At 35.2% G+C, this 26,326-nt stretch overlaps 4 protein-coding genes and 1 long non-coding RNA gene across 7 annotated transcripts; all 5 read left to right on the top strand.

The window, feature by feature from the left end:
* LOC18599959 (apyrase 2) lies at positions 253 to 4,596 on the top strand. The gene is made up of 9 exons (XM_018122190.1): positions 253 to 1,002; positions 1,709 to 1,837; positions 1,927 to 1,983; positions 2,076 to 2,168; positions 2,685 to 2,890; positions 3,106 to 3,197; positions 3,516 to 3,730; positions 3,817 to 4,006; positions 4,119 to 4,596. The coding sequence occupies exons 1-9, from the start codon at positions 682 to 684 to the stop codon at positions 4,226 to 4,228; spliced, it is 1,413 nt and encodes a 470-aa protein (XP_017977679.1). The 5' UTR covers positions 253 to 681; the 3' UTR covers positions 4,229 to 4,596.
* On the top strand, positions 4,864 to 7,206 carry LOC18599958 (pentatricopeptide repeat-containing protein At5g15010, mitochondrial). Its single transcript, XM_018120539.1, has 2 exons — positions 4,864 to 5,012; positions 5,287 to 7,206. Exons 1-2 carry the CDS (start codon positions 5,001 to 5,003, stop codon positions 6,916 to 6,918), a joined length of 1,644 nt encoding a protein of 547 aa, XP_017976028.1. The 5' UTR covers positions 4,864 to 5,000; the 3' UTR covers positions 6,919 to 7,206.
* Positions 7,515 to 10,887, top strand: LOC108661852. Of its 2 annotated transcripts, XR_001927734.1 has the most exons (4): positions 7,515 to 7,534; positions 9,527 to 9,577; positions 10,132 to 10,351; positions 10,527 to 10,887. It is a non-coding gene; the product is annotated as an uncharacterized LOC108661852 (long non-coding RNA). The 2 variants fall into 2 exon arrangements; XR_001927733.1 differs by lacking the exon at positions 7,515 to 7,534 and having other exon boundaries at positions 8,715 to 9,577.
* Positions 13,939 to 16,471, top strand: LOC18599957 (NAC transcription factor 29). Its single transcript, XM_007030168.2, has 3 exons — positions 13,939 to 14,309; positions 14,469 to 14,794; positions 15,358 to 16,471. The coding sequence occupies exons 1-3, from the start codon at positions 14,147 to 14,149 to the stop codon at positions 15,937 to 15,939; spliced, it is 1,071 nt and encodes a 356-aa protein (XP_007030230.1). The 5' UTR covers positions 13,939 to 14,146; the 3' UTR covers positions 15,940 to 16,471.
* Positions 19,532 to 22,592, top strand: LOC18599956 (early nodulin-75). 2 transcript variants are annotated; one of them, XM_007030166.2, is made up of 4 exons: positions 19,532 to 20,255; positions 20,564 to 20,686; positions 21,953 to 22,181; positions 22,290 to 22,592. In XM_007030166.2, coding segments are annotated over exons 1-4 (972 nt in total). In that variant the 5' UTR covers positions 19,532 to 19,637; the 3' UTR covers positions 22,292 to 22,592. The 2 variants fall into 2 exon arrangements, with proteins under 2 accessions (XP_007030228.2, XP_007030226.2); XM_007030164.2 differs by having other exon boundaries at positions 22,272 to 22,592.

Here is a 26,326-nt window from a genome sequence, read left to right as displayed (position 1 = left end):
AATTCTATTTTATATCCTCCGAAAAGACAAATTTTTTTTGTAGGAAAAAACAATACTAATCGACTAATCGTTTCTCACCCAAAAAAAAAAAGAAAAAAAAAAGAGAAAACTTTCAATTTTCCAGTTTCCCTTTTTTCCTGAAAAAAGAAAAAAAATACGTTAAAAATTAGAACTTCAAGGAATTATAAATGCTCCACTTTACGTACAGTATAAAAAGAAATGAGAGAAAAAAAAGAANATGGAGAGAAAAAAAAAGAAAAAAAAATGAATTTCTCCCTCCCTAATCTAAGAACCCATCCTTTTCTCCCAAAATCCCTCCACATTCTTTTTATATGTACAGCACTTATTCCACTGCGTTTCTCTCTTTCTCTTCTTTTCTTTTTCACTCCCTTTCTCTTTATCGCATGATCAACATTTCCCTTCCTCTCCCAATCCTTTCAATATCACTTAATTTCACCATTTAGTTTCTCTTTTTTTTTTTTTTTCATTAAGGTTACGTTTCCTATAAATTCGAAAATTTCGAAATTAAAAAACCTGGAAGATCTGGAGCCATTACCGACTACCACCGGCAACGGCCAGATCCGGTACCGAACGCCATCCTCAGCCGAGCTTCTCGAGTCTGGTCCAACCGGAGGCGCACAATCCCCCACCGGAAACGGCACCACCGATCACATTGAAAAGATGATGAAGCGGTCAATGGCGAGGCACGAGTCCATCTCTGACAAGATCCACAAGTACCGAGGCGTTTTACTGGTGATCTCCATCCCTATCGTGCTCATAACGTTCGTATTGTACGTGATGCCGGGGAAATCGGCGTCCAATGAGGCCGTGGTGCAGGGGGTCGAGTTAAATATTAGGAAAGTAGGGGCAAATTCGAGAGGGAATAGGAATTATGCTGTGATTTTCGATGCGGGGAGTTCCGGGAGTCGAGTTCATGTTTTTTGTTTTGATCAGAATTTGGATCTTGTTCCAATTGGCTCTGAATTAGAGCTTTTTGAACAGGTAAATTCTTTTTTACAATTTTTTAGTAATTCTTTCAGAGGCGAAATTTATATTTGCTTGGAATGTAGCTTTCAAATCGATTATTTGATTGGTAATTTAATAGTATATTTAGATAGATTTGCTACGAATTAGAGCTTTTAAAACAGGTAATTTTTTTATGTTCTTAATAACTTTTTGTTGATTTTTTAGAAGCGATATATATATATATAGCAGTATAATTTTTTTCCCAATTTTTATATTATGTCAGTGGCGTTTATTAGATATTTTCTTTTATTTTTTCCCTGATTTTTGTTGATTTTTAGAGGTAAAATTTAGATTGGTAGGAATTTGAATTTGAGGATATACTTGTAGTTTCAAATCTGGACTTTGTGTGAGAATTATGATTTAAAATGATAGTTTAAGTGGTAATTTTGTAAATCTTTGTCTTTTTTTTCCATCTTATTAAAACGAAAAGCTATATTAGTGGCCTTTATTTGATATTTGTGGCATGGTTTGGTTGAACTATTTTAAAGTAAGATTTTACTTTGAATGCTCTAAAAGAGAAGTTTACTTGAATTTGAACAAAAAGAGAAGGTTCTACCATCAATTGGCTGGTATTTTTTCAAGGTGCCATTTTATTTGCATACTGTGGAAGAAATTTTTACTTGAATTTGATGTGATTGTATTCCATGTATTAATTGGTTTTATGTGGTTTGTTTTGTTGTAGATCAAACCAGGTTTGAGCTTCTATGCTAAAGACCCACAGGCTGCAGCAAATTCATTACGTACTCTTCTTGACAAGGCAGAAAGTGTTGTGCCGCTAGATTTGCGATCAAAGACTCCTGTGAGAGTTGGGGTATGTATATCTAGATGCATTGGGCATACTTGTTTGTGAATTTTGAGTCTCTTAAATTTCTGAAGAATTGGACTTTGAATGTTTTGTAGGCAACTGCTGGTCTGAGGGCATTAGAAGGTGATGCATCTGATAGAATTTTGCATGCGGTAATTCTATTTTCGAAAGCATGTTGGTTTTGTTCACAGGCTCTATTTTGCCATTTTCTCATGCTAACGGTTTTTTTAATGAACTTATTTAGGTTAGTGAACTTCTGAAAGATAGAAGCACCCTCAAATATGAGGCAAATGGGGTCAGAATTCTGGATGGCTCTCAAGAAGGTGCTTATGAGTGGGTATGTTAAACTGAATTTCATGTACTTTTATACTATGCTTTTATTTTGGGCCTAAAGTGATCTTCCTTTTCAAGCTTGGTTATAGGGGAACTATGTCAAGCCTACAGCGGAACGCATTTTAATGCATTCTTCATCAGGGTCCTTTCGTTGTGGTAGATTGTCTTCAAATTTTACATTTTTCTTAAGATTCTGTACCTTGAGGACACTCTTTACATGCTGTAGCCAGTCAGCTTGATCAGTCTTACTCAAGATGATTTCAGGTTGATGGTCAATTGAAATGGGAAATCTTTGGGTCTTCTCTGGGGTAATGAAGGGAAATATTCTAAAGCTAGGGTCATATAGATAGACATATTTTGCCACAGAAGCAAGTATTTACATTTTGCAGTGAAGTTAACTTGGCTGCATTTATAGGGAGTAAAAGATACTGTCAAACACCAGGACCCATTCCAAGTTTTCCTACTGATTGGTCTAGTGGACCTAATTTGGATCTTTCTTAAATGCCATCTTGTTTTGCAGGTGACAATAAACTACCTATTAGGAAATTTGGGAAGGACATATGCAGACACAGTTGGCATAGTCGATCTTGGTGGTGGATCTGTTCAAATGGCATATGCCATCTCCGAGAATGCTGCTGCAAAGGCTCCAAGTGTACCAGCTGGAGAGGACAATTTTGTAAATGAAATGAATCTGATGGGATCAAAATATCACCTCTATGTTCACAGGTTTCCCTCTTTGATTTTGACAAATTGATTTTATGATTCTATTAGATATTAGAAATGGACCAAAAAGAGAAATTTTATGGCTTGTGATTCCTTCAGAAGTCAATTTTGTCAGAAGTGTCTATATTCAGTCATATGTTATAACTCTGTGGTCTCATGAAAATCCATCTATATTTATAATCATACGTTTTAGTTAATATACTTTCTTTTGCGTGCAGTTATTTGCGCTATGGCTTACTGGCAGCTAGAGCTGAAATTTTGAAGGTCTCTGAAGATTCTGGCAACCCTTGCATCTTAGAGGGTTTTGATGGTATGTTTGGATTTGTTTGATAGCAACTTTTAACTCTTCAAAGTTGATTTTCTTTTGATAATTTGCGCAGCATATGACAATTTGCTTGACAGATTCAGTAGCTAAGGTTTTTTAATGCTCTGATCACTGAAAATGTGATCTTTGGCAGTACAGGCAATCAGCCTCCCACTGAAAATTGTAGTTTAATTCTCTAATTCATAATCTTTGAATTCTTGAATAATGGAATTATTTGAGTAGTTACAACATCCTTTGTTCTGTCTTTGGTTGGCAGAATTCGCCATTTAAGTACTTACATATTCCACATTTTATCTTTTTAAGGTACTTACAAATATGGAGGAGAAGAATTTAAAGCGTCAGCTTCTTCATCAGGCACAAGCATGGAAGAATGCAGGAGGGTGACTCTCAAGGCTCTTAAAATAAATGAAACATGTACACATATGAAGTGCACATTTGGTGGTGTATGGAATGGTGGAGGTGGAGATGGACAGAAGAATCTGTTTGTTGCTTCGTTTTTCTTTGACAGGGCTGCCGAGGTATTTCTCACCCAGAATTGTGTTGCATGAAATAAACTACAGAAGAAACTGATTAGCCATGCTAACTATATTGTTTATTCATGCAGGCCGGTTTTATTAAAGCCACTGATCCAGTTGCAAAAGTTCAGCCTCAATATTTTGCAGATGCTGCTAAGCGTGCTTGCGAAACTAAGTATGCGAATGCTAAAGCAACATATGAACATGTGGAGGAGAGTAACCTGGCATATGTATGCATGGATCTAGTTTACCAGTATACCCTGCTCGTCGATGGATTTGGTAAGCCTAAACTTTTATGGTTAATTTGGTTATGTAACTTCATAGCTTCAGATCGTATTCAAGAGGCGTAATAGGATTCTGAATCCACCCCCATTGTCTTCTTCCTGGACAGGCCTTGATCCCTACCAAGATATTACATTGGTAAAGCAAGTGAAATACCAAAATTCCCTTGTGGAAGCTGCTTGGCCACTGGGCAGTGCCATTGAAGCCGTATCATCATGAAGTAACCAAGTCATGCGGCTTTGATCACTCACCGGAAAATTTTACGTGGCTCGTGGTTCTTAAGCATCGGCGTTTCTTAATTAAATCCACAGTCAATAACGAGCAAGTAAGCATCAGCATGTGGTACCGGAAATCAGATTTTGGTGGGAATAATCGAAGACTAGAGTCTCATTTTATCTTCATTTGTAATTACATTATTATTACCAGGTGTCCCCATTTTTTTATATAATTTTTGTGAGAGATTTAATTGAATTAGTTCATTTAGTTTGCCCTTTTGGAACAAACAGATTATGATACGATATTACCAATGTGTTCGTGTCCTTAATGTTTTTAATTTTTTGCTAGTAAAAAGCAATTTTCTCTAAATTTTCAGCTATCCGTATTTTGTTTGAGCCCCCTTTGTCTTTCTCCTCATTTAAGCTGGAGTTCACTACTCTTTTTGAAAAAATATATTTTTTTGCATATAAAAAAACTTATTCAGAAAAGAGTAGGAAATATATTACTAATTAAATGGGAGGATAGACACTACTTAATAATAAATAAAGCTTGATTAATTGTCTTCTCCAAATAAAAAAAACACTTGTTTAATTGATTCAAGCCACGTGCGGGACATAAGAAGCACGGGGCTGTTTGGGAATTGGGAAAATTATCTCCCTCCTGTGTCCTGAGACTATATAAAGCACAGAGAGAAGAAAAACGAATGTGGCGGGCTTAGAAAAGCAAAGAAAGCTTGATTCAAAGCAAGAGAGCTTTATTCCACTCTCGAAGTTAAATGATCGAAACAGTAAGTATAAAACTATTGCTCTCCTCTTATAATCGCTTACTCGGCAGTTTTCTCTTTAGTCAGTCATTCTCTCAAACACTTTCTATACAATTGACATATGTGGGGAATCAGGTTTACAAGATCGAAAGTTTATGTTTTTTCAGTTTTTGCAAAAACCCATTTAAGACCAATTCATTTAAAACCTACCCAGTATCGAAATCCCATCTTTGAAACAGTAGGAACAGGAAGAACAGTAGCTAATATCTACCCCATGAATTTTTGCTTCCCGTTTCAGTTATTTTCGTTTTGTACTTCAAATATTGGCTTCCCAAGTGGACCAAAGATTGAAACTTTTGATGAACATAGTGATAATGATAATGACGATGGTGAAGATAGTGAGAATTTTGATGGCAATAGTGTAAATGGATCAAGTTTAAGCGATGAGGCTGTTCAGGATGGGAAGGCAATTATGGACATAATCCGTGAAACAGGTAGTAATTATGTTGAAATGAAGAAAAAGCTTGAGCACTGTAGAATAAGGGTTTCCTCTGAGTTGGTGGTGGAGATTCTCTCTCGAATTCGGAATGATTGGGAAGTGGCTTTTACGTTCTTTTTATGGGCTGGGAAACAGCCGGGTTATGCACATTCGCTGCGTGAATGCCATTCAATGATTTCTATTCTAGGGAAGATGAGGAAGTTTGATACTGCATGGGCATTGATTGATGAAATGAGAGGGGGGCGAGCAGGCCCTTGTCTTGTAACACCGCAGACTCTCTTGATCATGATAAGGCGTTACTGTGCTGTGCACGATGTGGGGAGGGCTATAAATACTTTTTATGCATATAAAAAGTTTAAATTTGATGTGGGGATTGAGGAGTTTCAAAGTCTGTTGTCTGCTCTTTGTCGATACAAAAATGTGCAGGATGCTGAGCATCTGATGTTTTGTAACAAGGATGTCTTCCCATTTAATATTAAGAGTTTTAATATTATACTGAACGGATGGTGTAATGCAATTGGTAGTCCACGTCAGGCAGAGAGGGTTTGGAGGGAGATGAGCAAGAGAGGTGTTCAACATGATGTTGTGTCATATGCAAGTGTCATGTCCTGCTACTCTAAAGCCTGTAATCTTCACAAGGTACTTAAGCTCTTCAGCCAGATGAAAAGAATGGGGATTGAACCAGATAGGAAGGTTTACAATGCAGTCATCCATGCTCTTGCAAAGGCTAGGCATGTAAAAGAGGCTATCAATCTTCTGAAAACTATGGAAGAAAAGGGTATTGCTCCAAATGTTGTTACTTATAATTCACTGATCAAGCCTTTATGCAAAGCCCAGAAGATAGATGAGGCTAGACAGGTCTTTGATGAGATGTTGCAAAGGGACCTCTCACCTACAATTCGGACCTACCATGCTTTCTTTCGTATTCTAAGAAATGGGGAAGAAGTGTTTGAGCTCTTGGAGAAGATGAGAAAAATGGGCTGTCAACCAACCAATGATACTTATATCATGCTGATAAGAAAGTTTAGTCGATGGTGCCAGTTTGATAATGTCTTCAAGCTGTGGAATGAGATGACTGAAGACGGGGTTGGTCATGACCGTAGCTCATATATTGTGTTGATTCATGGGCTATTTTTAAATGGAAAGCTGGATGAAGCATACAAATATTATACAGAGATGAAGGACAAGCAGTTATTGCCAGAACCAAAGATAGATGAGATGCTTCAGGCGTGGGTTTCTGGTAAGCAATTTGCAGAGCGCCAAATGGCTGATCTGAAGAATAATCAATTGCTAGATAATCAGTTGGACGAACAGGTCAGAGTTGAGTCGAAGAAAATTGATCAGGAGAAAGATTTTCTCAGGCTACCTGAAACCAGAAGAGTTATCAGAGAAAGGGGCTTTTCATTTTGGGAGCAATCGGTTTCCATGTAACCATAAAACTTCACGATATGTGCTTTTTGTATGAGACTTTAGGCTTCAACACTGAGTTTCCTTTGGATACCATTCAGTGCTTGACATTCTCCATCACCAACATCAATTCAGGGTGCCTCATTGCCTTGCAACTATTTGATAATACTGTCTAATATTGTGGTTGAGAACTATTATTTTCGAATCATGAATAACTGGCTCTAAACATGCCCTGATTCAAATTAATTGGGTCTTACCCCATGAAGGGCATCTGTTTGTCTACATCAAATGCACATGATATGCTTTTGTGGATGGTAAGATGTTGCATGTTATTTTGCTGCTCATCATAACTGTTTCTGGATCTAAAAACTGTAGTTGGCCTGATTTGAACTATGATTTTTTATGAAGCTAACATACAAATTGTGGCTACTTAGTCTTATGGGCCTTGAGCAAGAGTGCTAGCACAACTATTGGTCCTGGCAAAAGAAGAAATGGATACTGTTGGATAGATATCTATAACTCTACTTTTGCAATATCTTAGCCATGAATACCAAGTTTCTGGATTGTTGGCAGTTTCGTCGTTGCGAGCTCATCACTGTCTGTCATGCTGATCATACTGCTTCTAGTAGTACAACTTTCTGTAAGACATCCTTGGCACTAATTTTGAGTTGCATTCGTAAAATTTATTTTTGATGAGATACCATGATACAGTGAACTAAACCTTGTTTCATTGTGTCATCTTTTTGGCCTTGAAAGAAAATATTTCAGAAAGCATTGGAAATGTGGAAATTAATTAGAATTGCTTCGAAACCCTAGGAAATACAATGAAAGGTTGCACAGCTATTTTAACTTGGATTTATGAATCATATAAACAATCTCCAGAACTCATGAAATGCTTTTGATACAAAGGTTTGCATAGTAGCCACTCCTTAGGATCACTGAGAAAACTACCATACATGCTTCAGTATTTCTGCAACATCTTTGGATAAATAAAGTTTCTGGCTTATTCCAGAAAAAGGGAAAATAGATGAAGAAACCTTTGTCAATGTGTAGAAATTGCTAATAGATGAGCTATTTAATGTTTAGTGGACCCTGTTGCCTTATGCATGATGTGCTAATCACACTAAGATTCATTTTTTAAGTGTAGAAGCAGTCATTACCAGAACATACCTAAATGTTCTCAAAACAAATGCTGTTTATACAAGACCTGGCTGAAACTTATGAAACAGTGATTCTATATTAGCTAATAGCTTTTCCATTAAAAGCTAGATACATGTCATCTTAACTTTACCAATCATTAGTGAGCCTTGATAGAAGTGAAAATTAAGATGACATGTTAAAAGAATGATCGTGTGTCAAATTTTGAATGGAAGTGATATTTACTAACGTAATACTCTCTCTTAATTTGGCACCTCAATTTGCATCTCATGTCTCTTGATTTTACTGAGTGTTTAAATATACCCTTTAAAAAGTCCATGGTAGCAGCATTGTAGGAGTAGGACATAGGAATAGACACTTGAAAGGAGATGCACGGACAGTGGTGATGAAAATTTTAAAAAATACTACAACATTTTTGTATCACCTGATTGACTTCTTGGTGGTTCTTGGTTTCTTTTTTGAATAAAGTGTCCTCGTCTCTTGCTTAACTACTTTAAAAAATTTGTAATTGAGTACCACTATCATGCTTTTGCTGAAGATGTTGCATTATGCTTAAGAAATTAAATATTTTTGGCCTGTGTCATTCTTTGCTGTTTATTCTGCATCTTGTTGCCAGGAAAGACTAATTTTAGTTTTTCTCATTCCTTTATTCCTCTTCTGGCTTTGACCTAGCATCATGTGTGTCATTTTGAAGTCTGAAATTTCCCAAGCTTTTTCATGTGTCTTACTATAAATCAGATTGTGCTTCTCTTCCCTCAACTACTCACTGCATTGAAGGAAAAATGATAGTGGTTGCACCCAATGTCCTCCAGCTCACTTTGCATCTCTACATTTAAGTAGTTGATTTAATGGAGAGTAAGGTTGAGATTGGTCTGTTAAAATCTTATTAACTAACTTGTACTTTCTTATGTGTGTATATACAGATGTATAATTCTACATATTGAGACAATAGTCATTATGCATATTCTCACACCATTGACTTTACTCAATATTGTCTCACAGCCCAATTTCTTCACATCCCGTTCAGACTTGTGTTTGCTCCTTCAGGGTCTCCATTTTCTTAATTTATCCACTTGCATTTTCTAAATGTGTTGTTTCTTGACTACAAGCATTCTTATACTGTAATAGCCACTGACCTTCTAGCCATTTAATCCTTAGTTTGAAAGGTCTTTCATCCAGCAAGGCATGTGCTAATGAAACTGATTAGTCAACCTTAATACTGTTTAATGCGTCATTATGTGTCATCCTAGTCTAAGCTGGCAGTCCCTCTTCTGTTATTGGGAATTTCCTTGAAATCTGGTCTGACAATGGATAGATTAAAAGTATGGATGTTGAAGTTTGATTTGAAATTAAGCTCTCAAGCAGCCTGTTGAGATCAAGTTGATCCAAGAAGCACTTGCTTTTGGTTTGTACTGCTGTTGAGCTTGGTAGTGAAATTAAATGCTCATCAAAGCTACTTTTGACATCTTTGTAGCTTCATCAACGGCAGAGTTACTTAGTTTTCCCTACATTCTTTCAGTTCAAAGTAAGTAATCTTTTCTTTTTCTAGTTTTCTTTGTCTTCTCAATTCCAGCAGCACATAAATTTAACTAGTGAATGTGAACAGGAGTGTGGATGAAGCAGCATCCCATGCTGCAAGGAAAATGGAAAAAATGAGAATGAAAAGTTGAAGAAGAAAACTCTAGATAGGATGTTTTTAATATTTAACATTATAGAAAACCGAAAACATTTATTCTGGTGAGGTACTTATGGCTGTGAGAGAGTAGATGATGGTCTGTGAGTTCTTGACTTTAGATTTTAGTTACAAGTTAGGCCTAACTCATTATGTGGTGCGGTGCCTCAGATGGGAAAGGCTGGTGCATTTCCATTTGACATGAGATAACTACTAGCCTGTAGATTAGGTGAACTACACGTGGAAAACTACAGGGGGTCATTTTCATGACTTTTTTCACACTTGGAACTTAGCTAGCTGATGCGTATACTTACATGCCATCCATGCCTTTGACTAGTCTAACTTGTATGTTTGTATGATTATCCCATTCTTAGTCAAAGATCCCTAACAACTTGATGTGATGACAGATTGCACGTTCATCTGGGGTAGGAATTAAAGCTACCCTGGGCCTATGTTAAGCTAAGGATGAACTTTGAAAAGGAGGGGATAACCATGTGATTGCTCATCTTCTTTTCCACCATTTGGTTGGTCTTAAATTTTTCCTCTCCCTACATGTAAATCAAAAGTCAAGGTTCTCACAACTAAGTAAAGAGATGCTATTGACCGTATTTATCAGCAATCAAGGAGGTAACACATTTGGTTTCTCATATTGGCTTGACTTAAAGTTTCCTACTTTTTATTTGATGTCTATCTGCAAGCTGAGAAAATAGAAACTTTGAAGAAAACCATTGGCTACATAATCAAGGGACGATATATATAATATATTCATTGACATTTTGACATGTGAGTATTTGAATTTCAGCTGAACAAGTTACCTAGTACATGGAGACTAAAGGAAGTTGAGGGCAAGAAAGCTTGAATTCCCGGGTACTTTTGTTTTACATCATATATGACATAAGATTCAAAGCATGAATCCTATTCTTTGCATGAGAACATACTGAACGTAAAGCTCATTAGCCAAACAAAAGCATCTTTGAAGGATAAATATCAGAGTCTCCAAAAAAAAAATTTGTGGATAATCATAAACTCCTTTTGTCATGCTTATTATTCTTTAGCATATGCTCCTATACCCCATCTCTCTTTCTCTTGTTTGTCTTATTCGTCCTCCTTTTGTCCCAATTTGGCACCTCTCCATTGAAGACCAACTACCTTTTGGCGTCATTATATCATAGAACCCTGCAAGTCTTCTCCCCAGACATAGGAAATTTTTTTTTGTTTTGTTGTTATATGTTCTTAGAACCCTGCCGTGCTAGGTTTGATTGCCAAGAAGTCTTAAGGAATAATTAATAGCGAGAGACCACCGTTCTATTATTAAAACCTTCTCCCAGGTCTTCTTTAGTAATCAAACAAAATAGATATACTTGTTTTTTAAACTTAGCCCCCTATAAAATTTTATTGCAGTTATTTCCTTAGTCCACAAATTACGCTCTGTTTCCTCCTTTTGACATTAAAATTTCAGCTGGTTTGCATCGGGCAAGCAAAATGCTATAAGGCTACCTTATTAAGAAATGAGATTAGGTCCTACATAAGGAAACTATCCTAGGCTTTTGGAGCACGTGATTAACAAGAAACCACGTAATTTATTGAGTTTTCCACGTAAACGTTGTTTCATGTGTTCTTAGTGATGAATCTTCTGGTTAAAAAATACGTACGTGCTTAGATAATACACTGGTATACGACCGCCTTGTCCGGACTGAAGGAGTCATAACTTGCTATGACCTCTGCTAAATTTATCTGGTTAAGGACATTTGAAAATCTTGAGTTAGGGGGGGATTCTTGTTTGGTTTATGAAATTTGTGACTAAATCAAAAACTCACCCACCAAATTGTACGTCGTTTGCATCACACGTGTGTAGGTAGATTATTCAAGGATTGACTTGGCTAATCTTTCTTTGTTTTTTCATTTTAAGTCATTGTCAATTTTAATTTATTGGATTTCCCTTTGATAAATATATAAATATGATGATCATGCTGTCACATTGTATAGCAAGAAAGATTGGACAACATAAGAAGAAAAACCAAGGTAGACTTAGCTATATATTGGTTGAAAATATTTGATGTCACAGAGAGATAACCCGTGCATGCCACACGCATTAATCACTAATTAACTCTGATTAAAAGCGTGCGCACCACAGGCTTAAATCACTAATTAACCTTGATTAGGATTTTGCTGACATAGCATTAAGAGAAAAAAGAGAATAAAAACAAGATAGGCTAAGCTTTTAGATATGGTCCAAGATTAGATATTTAAACAATAAATAAAACTAGTGGATACCGGTAGCCTTTGGGGAGCAAATTCTTTGGTAATTGCATCCTACAAATGAAGCATTGGGAATCATTAAAATAATCAGTGGAAGGGCCGGACGTCTCAATTGAGTTGCTATTTAAGCTTACAAAGGAATGCTTACATTTTTTTTAAGGATTTTTTTTTCTTTAAACATACCTACATGCATCCATTAACTTGACAGAGAATAAGCTGGAATGTCTCTTCGGATACATAATCCTCTCATGTTTATGCTTAAAAAGGGGTTGTGAAATTCAGTTCACTCATTATCCCAGTTTGGAAAAGCAATTTTTACTTTAAGAAAATCGAATCCAAATTGGGATTTTTCCTATTTATTTCATGTGTGTGATATGTCACCTGTTACATATCTCTCAATAAACAAAGATTTCCCTAAATCCTCAATCAAAGAATCTGGGCCAGGGTGCATGCAGTTTCCTTCTTAGGGCATAGTCTATAAGTAGCGAATTAAATCTTGCATTGGGTTAATTTTATTATACTTATTAAATATAGGAGAGGCATGGTTGTGGATAAACATTGAAAAGTACTCTCTTATTCACCGGTTCATCTTCCAATCATTGCAAACGTATTAAACACTCAAATTCAATGGTCCATGCACCATTGAATTTTCAGTTCAACCAAAAGAAAGTTTTGTGATTAAGAAATGGTCTTTTGTTTTGCTTTTACCAATAGTTTGTTTTCTTTTTTTCCTTTGATACATGAATTTACATGTATGATAATAAAAGATATCCGAATCAAGAATTTTTCAAAGTTGAGTTTTATTGTACTTGAATGTTTGATTCAATGGTAGACATACATGTTTTATAGAAAAAATTAAATTTAAATTTTCTCTTATCGTGAATAAAATAAATTTTTTAATTGTTTTCTTAATCGAAAAAACAAGACTTTTGATTCACATGGGTGGGTTATCATCTTTCCAAGATTATGTTAGTATAAATTTACAAAACAAAATTCTTGCTCCAGAAACAACGCCTTGATGCCTTTTGTCTCTTAGGGAGCAGAGCTGGCCCGTATTAGCTAAGTAACAAACCAGCACTTCACTCATCAAAGTGACACTGTAAGCCAATAAACCCCATTTTTGACCAATCCTATCATCTCCAACTATCCCTTCCGACCCTTGTCTCTCTCTTTCTTTCCCCCACTGCCTTATCTCCAAACCTCTTTTTGTTTTTACCTTTCTTTGAAGCCCATGGAGGCCCCCCTTCCGGTCCTCACCAGCCAGCATACAAGGCATGCAAATTCCTTAAAAACAGAAAATGAAAGAAGAGGTCAAGAGGTCCACATATTTACGGCAGTGATGACTAGGACTGCCACAACGACAATTTTTTTCACTATGTATGAGAAATCATTACGCAAACGCGTATTAGATCAATGGAAATACGACAGATGATTAAGATTTTATCGAATCAGCGTATAAATAAATTTATATCTTTTATTGACGTAATAAAATTAGGGATATGAAATTTTAATGTATAATAACAGAAATTGGAGATATTTGGGATTCGGATTAGTTGGAGGGAGAGTGATGGGAAGGGAAGAGTGTAGTATGGAATACTTTGATGTCACACATAAAAAGGCCAAAACATTGGAAAGGATGACACGTGGCAAGGGCATTCATGAAAGGACAAATGATGTCACTAGATTAAGCTCATCCATAGTTCAGCCGCCCGCCATCTTTTCCCATACGTGGGAGAAGGTGAAGACAAATTGAAAGAAACCAATAATCTCCAAAGGCCCCTCGCCCCCTACAGCTGGCACTCTGGGTGGGACCCTTTTGAAAACCAAAGTATGCAACTGATTTCTTCCTCCTTCGGCCTAATCCCCTCCTTTTTTATGTTTTTTTTTCTTCGGTTTTGTTTTTGAATTTCCACATAACGACAAAAATCCCGCATCCATAAAATGCCTTCCCTTCCTCCCCTCCCAAAAATTTCAATCTTCTTCTCTCTTTGATTTGGTTTTGCTTCCAAAGCCAAACTTGGAGAGCTCTTACCCTTTCTTTCCCCTATTTCAAAGCTCTTTCTTCTTTTCTTTGTTATAGTTAACAACTTTGTTCAGCTTGAACCAAAAATCTTAATCCCCCAAGTCTTACTTAAGTTAGGTGCAAGTTAGTTTAGCGAAAACATGAAGCACCCACAATCAAGTTTGCCCCCAGGGTTTAGGTTCCACCCCACAGATGAAGAACTCATCCTTCATTACCTAAAGAAGAAACTGAGTTCCTCACCCTTCCCTGTTTCCATCATCGCCGATGTCGATATCTACAAGTTTGATCCCTGGGAATTACCAGGTGAGGCTTTTTCTTTAACAACCCTTTTTCCATGTTATCATCCTCGGGATCATATGGAGCATAGCTTCGTAGGGTCTTTTTTTTTTTGGTGTTTTTATGGTTATGTTTAAGGGTTGTTTTAACGTGGAAATGTTATGTTTTGTGTTGTTTCTGGATCAGCTAAAGCTGCCTTTGGTGAGAAAGAATGGTACTTTTTCAGTCCTAGAGACCGCAAGTACCCTAATGGTGCAAGGCCAAACAGGGCAGCTGCGTCCGGGTACTGGAAAGCAACCGGCACAGATAAGGTTATATTTACATCTTCGATGGTAGCTGGAGGGGGTGGAGTGCAAGAGAATATTGGTGTAAAGAAAGCTCTGGTGTTTTACAAAGGAAGGCCTCCAAAGGGGATTAAGACTAACTGGATCATGCATGAATATCGCCTTGCAGAGAACCCCAACTCCAACTACAACAATAGACCAGTGAAGTCTAAAGATTCCTCCATGAGGGTGAGCCTCATCTTTAAACAGTTGCATTTAATTTGCATTGATATTGATTTGTTATGTCCTGAAAGGAGACCTTTCATCTTGAGTTAGTAGGGTGTTATAGACATCACTAGAAAGGGGAGTGAAAATATAATATGATGACATTTTGTAGGACCTTGAAAATTCAACTTGGGTGTGATAATTGTGATAGTGACATTGATTTTTTCCCCATTTTTTTTCTATACTAAAGAAAAAAGAATCAATGATTGCATTTTGCATAGTGGATTTATAACTCACAAGACATTTAATGTGGTGCAACTCCAATTGAGCCATATTTTTTCATTTATTTATTTTTACTCTATGCTCCAATGTATCCTTCACATTTACATTTGCACACATTCATACTGTTATGATTAATGTTCTTAAAAATCATTTGTTCTTGTTAGGCTGGACATCATTGAATTACTTCTTGGATGGAATGAACATTTACAGAGTATTTTAAACAATGAAGTGATTGAAATTCTCTTGCAGGAATCTTGTGACTGACATAAGTTTTCTTTTCTCTGTTTTTTAATGTTCTTTTTCAGCTAGATGATTGGGTTCTTTGCCGGATCTACAAGAAGTCCCATGCTCTATCTTCAACATCAACAGCAGCAGCAAGTGATCAGGATCAAGAGGAAGAGGAAACAGAACAGTTCATTCACGATGCCCTTCTACCAGCCTTGAAAAGTCCTCCTAGCAACAACACCCTCCAGCCGCAGAAATCCTGTTCCTTCTCCAACCTGTTAGATGCCATGGACTACTCATTGCTGAGTAGTTTCCTGGCAGACAACCAGTGCAACACGACTGGGTACGAATCATCTTCATTCAGCTTTGGGAACCTTGAGCAGCCCCCGGTCAATAACTACACCAATAGCAGCAGCAGCAGCAGCATGTTGCTGCAAAAACTTCCCCAGTTGAACTCCTCCATTCCAAATATGGAAAACAAACTCAAGCGCCAATGCACAAGCATTGATGAGGATTACTTGCACCCATCAAAGAAACTTATCAGTTCTTGCAGTTACAGTAACAGCGCCAGCCAATCTGATATGACTCAATACAACTTTCTAAACCAGTCATTCTTCAACCAGAGTTTACTTCTAAGTCCTCACCTTCAATTCCAGGGTTAAAAGAAAGATTCTAAATAACAAAAAAAACACAAAAAAAGGGGGGGAGGGGAGAGAGAAATCAGGAGGAAAGATAAGAAGAATAACCAATGATTGAGCTTGTCTAGGCCTTCGTGAAGTTGTGTACAGAAGGAAGCGTGTGTGATTTTTCTGTTGGGAAAAATGACAAAATCTGGGTTAGAAACATTGAACTTGTTGGAATGGTATCGAAAAGCTGATACCATCACAAAGTCAAAAGATTATGGAAAAAAACTACAAAAGGTGTTGAAAGGAATCATACATGATTTTTGTAGAGAATTTATGTAGTGGTGCAAGTGCCAGATCAGAGTCACACTTTGTAAATAGTGTGTTGCTTGAATTTGATGATATGATTCTTTTTTATTTGAAGAAGAAGAAAAAAAGGAAAATGTTATTCTTCTCAAGCTAAGTTGTATTATTTTATCACCAACTTTCCAAGCCAACTGTTTGTGCCAAGGCAAATGGAATCAAGATTGTAATTTCCTTTTGAGTAAGAACACCAACAAGTTGAAGCATATTCGGATGGGAATTGGATACTCAGTTATTCTTTTCTTGAAAAAGAAATTAAGTGATATTTCCCAATAATTAAACCCATTTTTTTCTTATCAAAAAAGATACTAATATAAACAGGAATCTACAAGATTTCTCAGACCTGCAGCCACGTTAACAAGTAACTAGGTACACTCCCTGATGTTATTGCTTGGACTTAAAATTCCTTAATCCATTTGAAGCTTGGATAAGAGACAACTCAGATAGCTGCCTCTTTACTAAAATACAAATGGCAATAGGGGAAGAAAAAATAAAAAATGCAGTACCTACCAAGCATTGAAGATTGCAGGAATATCCTCTAATTCTTGTTTCTATATTTGCTGAACTTGTCATTAGTAGACACTTAAGAAATGACTTAAAGTGTCATATGATTGGTGCCTGACTGTAATTTATAGTAATCAGAGCAGAAATCTTGTCATAATCACTAATTGTTCACATTTAGCTTTGGTTTGAGAAGATTTAAGAGATCAATTATGCTTGTAACGTAAGAAATGTCTAAATTATTCATGGGGCCCTCCAGAATGGACACTGAAATTATTACTGTAAAAAGTTCACAGAGCTTACTGAACCCCAAAAACCCTTTGTGGTTCTATATTCAAAGCCAAGGCATGGTTGAAATTTAACAAAAACCATAATGACAATAGACCCTTTTTTGGCTTCTTGGGTTGCAGTGTTATGAGAATTGCTGCAAAAATAGTTCCATCTGAGAAGTTGCTTGAACCTTATCAAGCTGCAGCCTGCAAGGGTCCTTACTTAACAGAGTCATAGTTATCTAGTTAGAGTTAGGCACTTATTGCAGGCAGCAGCTTGTTTTAGTAAAATTTTATCTGATGCACATTCTGAACTTATCTTTAAAGGAAGAGTAGGGTTTTTTTTTGGTGCAGGACGCTTTAAAGTAGTTTAGACTAGTGGCCGCAATGGTGGTATAGGGAAACCTGTTTAATATGAGAGGTTAAAAGATAAAACAAGCAGGAAAAATGTTTTCCATACCATGGACAAGGAGCCAGCCAGGCGGCTTTTCCATATTCACTTTCTTTTTATAAAGGTTTAGCTTGGTCAATTCCTCTATTTTTTATTTTTTTGTACTTTTTGTTATTTATTTTTTACAAAAATAAAAAAAAATCAATTAAATAAACCTTAATTAATCAATTCAGGTCTAGATTGAAGGTCGACCTAATACCTAAATAAAATTTTGAATTATTTTAAAAAAATTTTAAAATTATTTTTTATTATATTTAATCAAATCTTTATATTTTTATTTTTAATCAAATAGATACCTAATTAATAGTTAACTGACTATTATTAGTTAAAATACTACTTATCATTTTATTTCACATGACGTTAATGTAATATGCTGATATGTTTAAACGGACGATGATGCATCATGCTAATATGGCCACATGATATTTTCATACTTCATTCAACGCCACGTGATATGAAAAATAACAAGTGATATATTAACTAACAACGATTAATAAACCATTAACTATAAAAATTTATTTACATTTCAAAAATATTATAAAAAATTATTTTATTTAAAATAAAAATACAGTTGCATTTTTTAAAATAATTCAAAGGTTTTTCAAAAATTATACCAAAAAAATTAAATAAAAAAATAAAGTAAGATTTTTGAAGACGTGGCCTGGCCTAAAAATTGTTATGTTACTATAGGGCTTGTCTAGGGATGATAGTTATCAAAAGTGTGTTGTCTCCAAAGTCCAAATCAATAATGAAAAACCATGGGAGTCCAATATCCATGTGCCTAGAAATAAGTACATTAGCATTTGGGCACAGGTAAGCCTCCCACACCCATGTCTGAAGAACTTTGAAGAGCATGACAACTAGGTAGATAGTTGTAATAACAAATGCATTTTTGTCCTAAGGAAATAAAACAAAAGCCACATCAGAGCTGGTTTTGTTTGAATCTAACTAGTAGAAATTAATACCACCAAATCAACATTTAAGATTTAGCAACTACCAACAATGACAATGTTTTAGTTGATGGAAACTTTAATGGGAAATCAGAAATTCATTTTACTTTGTGCTTACAAAATGCTACTGCTAATCAAATAAATTAGATATAATATTTTATAATTTCCAAAATTCAAGTTATTTTTGGAATGACCACAATGGAAGCCTTCATAAATGGAAAAATAAAAGCAAATTAAAATGTATAAATATCTTGCCTTGTACTGTATATGGTTATAGTACCAATCTATAGGGAAGATAAAAAAGAAAGTGGTAGTGGCTTCTTGTTGCTTAGATCACATTCAAAAGTCTAAATTTGAAGAAAGATCACAACCATGTAAATGGAATTGTTGAAAATTATATTTGAAAATTATCCAATTTTTTGTGTTTAATATATTCATAAACTTAGTCAGTCATTCTTGAACTAAGTTAATCATACATGAATTTAGTAAGTAATAATTCATGAAGCTAATTAATAATAGATAATATTTGTTAGTTTTAAGAGTATTTTAATTTGTATTCATGAATCTGATGTTCACACGACTCTAAATTATAAAACGATTTTTGTGAAATAAAACCTAATAGGTCAAATACCTTGTGAGATTGGTTACATGAAATATATTATGTGATTGCAATTAATGTATGATTAAATTTAGTTAATAGTTTTCACCAATCTATTCTTGGACCATTCCTCATAGCTCCACTCGATGAACAAAAGATGAAAAGTAAGTCTTCAGCCCCGGGAGGGAAGGCCAGCTTCAATTGATGACAGCCAGATTTCAGCAAGCATATGAATTAGCCTTGGCAATGGCTTAGCGATAGGTCAGTTGGTGAAACGACGGCAACGCGGGAGGCATAATAGGGGACGGTTTTGCTGGGTTCCTTCTCTAGTAAGGATTTGACTTTGTACTGTTGAGTTAGCCGCATTAATTGGGATTTACGTGGCTACTACTAATTAGATATAATATTTCTAATTTCCGGAATTAAAGATATTTTTGGGTTTGGCCTGACCTCAATGGAAGCCTTCATAAAGGGGAAAATAAATGCAAATTAATATGTATTAAATTACCAAGCTATAGAGAAGATAAAAGAAAAGTAGAAGTGGCTTCTAGTTGTTTAGATCACATTCAAAAGACTAAACTTGAGGAAAGCTCACAACCCAACAGATGGAATACCCTTTTGGTCACAACCACCGTCACACTCACCACAATAGAAATGATGATCGGGAAAACGAAGAAAGGCAACCACCATGTCATCACCACAACGAATTTGTTCCACCATCACAACCACCGCAGCATCAACACAATGAATTTGCTTCACCACCACACTACCAACCAACTAGCTTTGATGGGCCATCACCACCACCACCATCCCCATACTTCCAGCAACCTGGCTTTGCAGCACCCCCACCTGCCCAGCCACCATCTTACCACCAACAAACTGTATATCCACCACCGCCAAGCCATGTTACCCATCTGCACCATAGTGGTGGTACCCAGCAGCCTGACTATAGTTCATCCAACTACTCACCACCAGCAGCACATGTGACACATGTTGCACATGAAACTAGCCATCAAAGGGTTGATCATCAAATTGAAGGTCATCATTCTTTCAGGCCCCACTTACCATCTATCCCTCACGATCACTCTCATTCTGCTTCTCTTTCTGAGCTCTCCAAGAAACCTACTGTTAAAGTCTACTGCAAAGCTAATCCTGGCTTTCATCTTACCATAAGAGATGGCAAGGTCATTCTTGCCCCATCCGATCCCTCTGATGAGTTCCAGGTGTGTATTTATTAACTATATTAGTAGAATTACATTATGCTTAAATCGAATTTTTGGCTATTAGTATTAAATTGTCCACTTGGTTATTTTATACGATTTGGTTTGATCTGTAATCTGCTTTGCTTTCGTCAGAAATAATTTTCATATTCTATGTAATTATACCCATTTTGCCCTCCTGATATTGTTCTAAGCCTTTTTTTTTACTTCACTTAACACACTAATTGACAACCCAAAAACCCTTTTCACTGATAAACGACAGAGATCTTATGTTGATTTAGAGGCTACTTTTGTTGTTGTTGTTGTTGTAGCACTGGTACAAAGATGAGAAGTACAGCACCAGAGCGAAAGATGAGGTGGGTTTCCCCAGCTTTGCTCTGGTTAATAAGGTCACTGGTCAAGCCATTAAGCATTCCGTTGGAGCTACTCATCCTGTAAGAATTCACTGTGCCTTTGAAATTTCTTTATTTCTGTTCATTTCACATGCTGCCTACCCAGTTGTACTTTCCGTTGATACTCTTTTGTTTAAGAGATAGGGATTGTGCAATTTGAATGGCATCCTTTTACCAACTGAATATTTGTTCTATCTTTTATTTTCTTTATGCAATTTTATTAGAAGAATTGATAGTTCATAACTGATGATCACCCTGTACATTTCTCTAATCTTCTGGCTTCAGCCTGACCCCTAGGAAGGCTCTTCGTTTATTTGCAGAACATTCTTTCAATTTTGTTTTCAGGAGCATTTGCTATACAACATTTGCCAATGATGAACAAAAAATTTATACCTTTAGGTCTGCTGTTCTTGTTGAATTTTTATGTCTCACTTTAGTTTCAATTTATGTGGAAGCAGTCGTTTCTCCTTCGAATTTTATGCAAAACACTAGTTTTTTCTTATGTCAGGATTGATAACACTGTTTTATGCCTCTTAAGAAATTCTCATAGTCTCTTGTCTTTAGGATATGATTGGGTTTGAAGTTGCTTAACAGTTGACAGACATTCAATTATTGCATAAGATTGATATGACCTTTTAGTTTTGGTATGACCCAGGCTTTTTAATTCTATATAGAGAAGCTTCTGATTCTCTTTGTTTGATGGTGGTTGTTGATTGGTGAGAAGAAAGAGACATTATTCTCATTATAGACAAGAATTTGATATTTCATGGACTCTTTTGCTTTATGTTGCTCATGTTGTCCATGCTATTAGAACAAGTCGAAGAAATTATTGCATTCCTATTCCTCTTTTCATGTGATACATTGGGCAGTATCTGAGTCACAACTGTAGGTTGTTGTCATCTGTTATTCGGCCAAATTGGCTGGCATATGGTTGTTGTAACATAATACAATTGTTACGATATTAGGGTAGCTGACGTGCTGTTCAATTTATTGAAGCGGTCTATCATGGTCAAGAACACATTTCTATCATTTCCTGGGTAATTTAGCTATTCTCACTGCTAAAATGCTCTCCCTCTTTTCTTGTAAAATGAGAAGCATGGTTTTCTCCCCTTCCCATGTGCTGAGATTAGGCATCTTGGAAGCTAGCCTAGCTGTGGCACTCATGACTTCACCAACCTCTTCTCTCTTGATTCCTACAGTAGCAAAAAATTGTGTGTGCATCATAATTTGTTCTTTTCAGACAGTAAAAAAGAGATACTTTGCAATTATCAACATTAAATCTCTCCTGAAAAAGGTTTTTGTCTGCAGGTGCAACTGACACCTTACAAGTCAGATCAGCTTGATGAGTCCATACTATGGAGTGAGAGCACGGACTTGGGTGATGGTTATAGAGCTGTAAGAATGATTAATAACATTCGCCTGAATGTGGATGCTTTCAATGGTGATAAGAAATCTGGTGGAGTCCATGATGGTACTACTATTGTTCTGTGGCAATGGAACAAGGGAGATAACCAGCGATGGAAGATTGTACCATATTGTAAGTTTCTCAGAAAACTAATAAGCAAGACTAATTGAAATCCTACAAACCAACACTTGATTAACTTTATTCTTCTTGTTTCTCCTAAAGAACTGGTGATAAATGCAGGATGCTTGTGATATGGTGCTGCCAGTTCTAGAAGCTGTACCACGCCTGCTGATGTATAGCTTGGAAGGATCCCTATGCGTTCTCTTCTTGAGAGTTTGTCTGTTTTCATTCCATGTGTGTGAAAATCTTGATACTACTTAAACTATGGCTGCTACTTTATATTTTCAGACTTGATATGTATACATATCGTCATCTGTGATCACATACTAGTGTGTGGAAAAGCAATAACAAACATCTGCTGCGTAGTTTGTGTGAATGCCTGCAGAATTTGCCTATACATATTTCAGATTGCAGTTTCTCCAACATTATTCACAGTTCTAAGCTACTACTGTTCCACCTTTCCATGTTCTTTAGTTTTTCTCGAATGGAGTCAACCATCTTGTGAAGCAATCATTATACTCAAAAACCTTCTGTCTTGAATCAAGACAAGCTCAGAAACTGATGTAATCAAGGATATGATCTGGAACAAATAATAATCACATAATCTGATCCATATAACCAGGCCCATTTAGTGCAGGGGAAAGGGCTCGGCCTTTATCTATACAAAATCTTATCCATTAGCAATGTGAATAATAACACAAAACATAGCAAGCTTTTAGACCCAGTTGCTCTGTGTTATGAAGACTCAAACCTCACCATTGCTACAGTGAGCCATCACCTGTCTGATTCTGCTAACCATTTGTGCAAAAGGTTAAACGATCAGATTATTAATTTAACTATCTTAAACTAATACCATGATCTCTTTAACAATTCAAAAAAAATCAACACAAAAGCTATTACTGTGGCCTGCCTAAGTTCATCAAAAGGTAAACAAAGTAAACACTAAAAGCAATGGGCCCAAAGACGTAAACTTTTTGCCATAAAATAAAAAAAAAATGGGTGAGCTGAAAATATTTTTAGATATTTAGATTCTCCTTCACTGTGTGAACATGGCTAACAATCAATTCAACGCGGATAATCTCTTTAATTAACAGTACATTGATAGGAAAACTTTTGAGTTTTTCCATCTGTAATATTCCATAATGATTAAGAGGGTGTTCACATCATTCATATTTGTGATTTAACATTTTATATCTACATATATATCATTACCCATTTGGGTCCAATATGTAATAAATTCCAAGTATATCTCATTATTACATTCACTATTTCCTTCGATTAAATCATGCTCACACTCGAGTGTGTTCCCTTCATCAGCACATTATTAATTGTATCATAAATCATAATTTGTTTAAAATTAGTTTTTATGATAAAAAAATATAATTTACTTACGGATAATAGCATTTGAACAAAATGGGTAACTTGAGCTTCTCTTAATACTATCTACTGAAGAAAATAATCTCCAACACATATGCCTTAATCTAAAGCTTTTGCAAAGCACAAGAGGAGGAAGAAGAAGAAGAAAATTTCAATATTGTCACATAGAGTAGGGAACACTTTTGAAACCCATAAAGCCAGGCGTTTTGTTGGCGAAATTAAAGGGTGATGGGGATAAACCCCAGGGAATGCCTCAAATTATTTTGATAGTGACACTGAATGAGCAAATGAGACTATACCTTCAGCAAAAGCTTTAATTAGGCCACCAATCTTTTTCAATAAAACACTATATTTGTTGTTACCCCCCTCAAAACAAAATCACCATCTTAATCTTTTAAAATGTTTTTCTTTTGAATGTTAGGTTTTTCTAATTATTAAATGCAGTTTTCAAAAGTCCCAATAAGAGGTCATATATGCTTCCCTTAACATTACCATAATCATTGTTAGTCCCCACACGTCTTTGATTTTTATTTATGTTTTTTAATTTATATTTAGAAAAAAATTAAAAATAGAATCTGTTAGATGTCAAAATCTATTTGATTTGATGACTTCATTTTGTTTAAATTAATTATAATAAAAATTGTTAAGGGGCAGTAGAATTAAATTTATTTTATTTTATTTTATATTTTTCGTATGATTTATATTTGGCATAATATACAAAAAAAAAATTTTAAACTATTCAAGAAAATTTAAATAAATCTTTATACTCTTTTTACGTTCAAGTAAGTACTTATACTTTTATTTTAAGCTAAATAAATCATTGTACTTTTTATTTTGAATCAAATAAACTTTTATTATTAATAATTAATTTAATCAAAACATCATTTGTTATTTTATATCTCATAACGTTAACGTTAAAATATTATAATTGATTATGATGTCACATATTATCATATTATAATTAATGATGACATGTTATGCTAATTTGATATAATAATTTAATCATTTGACATTTTTTGTCATTCACATTAAATACCATGTCAATGTCATATAAATATAAAATGATATTTGATATTTTTATTATTAAAAATTAATGGATCACTAGTCATAAAAATTTATTTGATTCAAAATGAAAATATAAAAAATTGATTAAATATAATAAAAAAATAAAAATTTATTTAAATATTTTAAAATAATTTAAAGATTTATTTGAGTATGTGTCTATATATTTTGTTAATTTTAACCGTCAGATTAATAACTGGACTTTGTACTTTCAAAATGAAAAGTCCAACAGAAAGAGAACGCAAATAAAGCGTCGGGCCCACCGAGTCATAGTCCCTACTGTAATGAGCTGGTGACGACGTGGCACCACAAATAAAAATACGTACAGATCAAGACGAGAATAATGATGACATCATCTGATGAGAAAAACGGCTTTCCGAGCACAATTCCGTTTTCACCGTTGGAGCCAAAGTCCAAGTAGCCGGAAACTTCGTAGTTCGTGCCGTGTTCGAATCCTGAGGTGCCAAGATTCATGGCCCTACCAATGGGGGCCAGCACTTTCCAGTAACCATATATGTAAATTTACTCTGAATGTTGATAAATATATTTTTCCCGTTTTACAAAGGAGAAAAAAAATTAAGAAAATTTTAAATTTCATATCATAATTTTTAATATTTATCCAAAGATTTGAATCTCGATTGCATTTGTTTTTATTAAATTTAGTATGAGAGTGAGAGCTTGGGATGTCCTTTAATATGGTATAAATGAATATAAATGTAATAAGTTGAAGTTATTTCAATATCGGGTCGGGGCAAATCCAAATAAGAAAGAAGTGACACGTCTGTAGGATCTTTATTGAGGTTTATGTCTAGTCTTTAAATAAACTTCCGGCTATCACTTTCCTCCATCAATTGGACCCCTCTCCCTCTCCCTCTCCTTTTTTTTGCTATTGCATTTGGGTGGATTTTTCTTGGAAATAAATGGGTGCTTTTAAATATTCTCTATAATTATTCTTTTTTATGTCTGGAGACTTGTTGAATTTTGAGTCATATTATAAAAATAAAAAATATTTTTTTTCACATTTCACAAAATTTTATTGTTGTTCATATCCCGAACTCAAACAAACCTCTTAACCAAAATATATCAAGATTTAACTATTAAATCAATAATAATTTAAAATTTATTGATCGTGGGGTGTTTTTTTTAATCTCTGCATAGATCAAAACTCAAAAAAACCTCCGAATAAAAATGGCTTGAATTAAAGTATTTCATTGCATTGCACTTCGAACATAATCAATTTTTTAATAAAATATTTGAAAAGAAAGCACCAATAAAATGAAGACAATGATCAAGAAAGAAGAATCTTTCTCAAGGTTGTGGGGTATATATATGTAAAGAGAGTCCTTGGTCTCCAAGCCAGAAATTGCTTCTCTTATAGGCTATTAGGTGCTTTCTTCAATAAGCCATTGAATTGTCTGTCTAACAAGTCAAATTACTTTAGATAAACAGTTGTCATGTTGGAAATTACTTTGAGTTAAGCTTCATAGACAAGATCAATTAATACGTACTAATCACAACAGTTAATAAGATTAGATATATACACATACAGCACAATCTTTTTGTAATATAGTCTATCATCATTAAATTGAAAAACCCATAGCATCCGAACATTGAATTTAATGATAATTAAGTCATAATATACTATATTTTTGATAAACAAAATCAACGTGAATATTGATGAGAAAATCAAAGCAAGGGATGTAGGAAGGGTCTAAATC

The sequence above is a fragment of the Theobroma cacao genome, chromosome 5, assembly GCF_000208745.1.
Source record: "Theobroma cacao cultivar B97-61/B2 chromosome 5, Criollo_cocoa_genome_V2, whole genome shotgun sequence".
In the NCBI taxonomy this organism is placed as follows: domain Eukaryota; kingdom Viridiplantae; phylum Streptophyta; class Magnoliopsida; order Malvales; family Malvaceae; genus Theobroma; species Theobroma cacao.
The sequence above is the reverse complement of the archived record's forward strand: the minus strand, read 5'-3'. Positions and strand labels throughout refer to the sequence as shown.

Excerpts from the sequence above, each read along its gene's own strand:
- LOC18599957 (XM_007030168.2), top strand. The coding sequence starts at position 14,147 with ATGAAGCACCCACAATCAAGTTTGCCCCCAGGGTTTAGGTTCCACCCC. Across the intron at positions 14,310-14,468 it reads TGATCCCTGGGAATTACCAG|CTAAAGCTGCCTTTGGTGAG; the intron begins GTGAGGCTTTTT and ends TTTCTGGATCAG. Across the intron at positions 14,795-15,357 it reads CTAAAGATTCCTCCATGAGG|CTAGATGATTGGGTTCTTTG; the intron begins GTGAGCCTCATC and ends GTTCTTTTTCAG.
- LOC18599956 (XM_007030166.2), top strand. The coding sequence starts at position 19,638 with ATGGAATACCCTTTTGGTCACAACCACCGTCACACTCACCACAATAGA. Across the intron at positions 20,256-20,563 it reads ATCCCTCTGATGAGTTCCAG|CACTGGTACAAAGATGAGAA; the intron begins GTGTGTATTTAT and ends TTGTTGTTGTAG. Across the intron at positions 20,687-21,952 it reads CCGTTGGAGCTACTCATCCT|GTGCAACTGACACCTTACAA; the intron begins GTAAGAATTCAC and ends TTTTGTCTGCAG.
- LOC18599959 (XM_018122190.1), top strand. The coding sequence starts at position 682 with ATGATGAAGCGGTCAATGGCGAGGCACGAGTCCATCTCTGACAAGATC. Across the intron at positions 3,198-3,515 it reads CATCTTAGAGGGTTTTGATG|GTACTTACAAATATGGAGGA; the intron begins GTATGTTTGGAT and ends TATCTTTTTAAG. Across the intron at positions 3,731-3,816 it reads TCTTTGACAGGGCTGCCGAG|GCCGGTTTTATTAAAGCCAC; the intron begins GTATTTCTCACC and ends TTATTCATGCAG.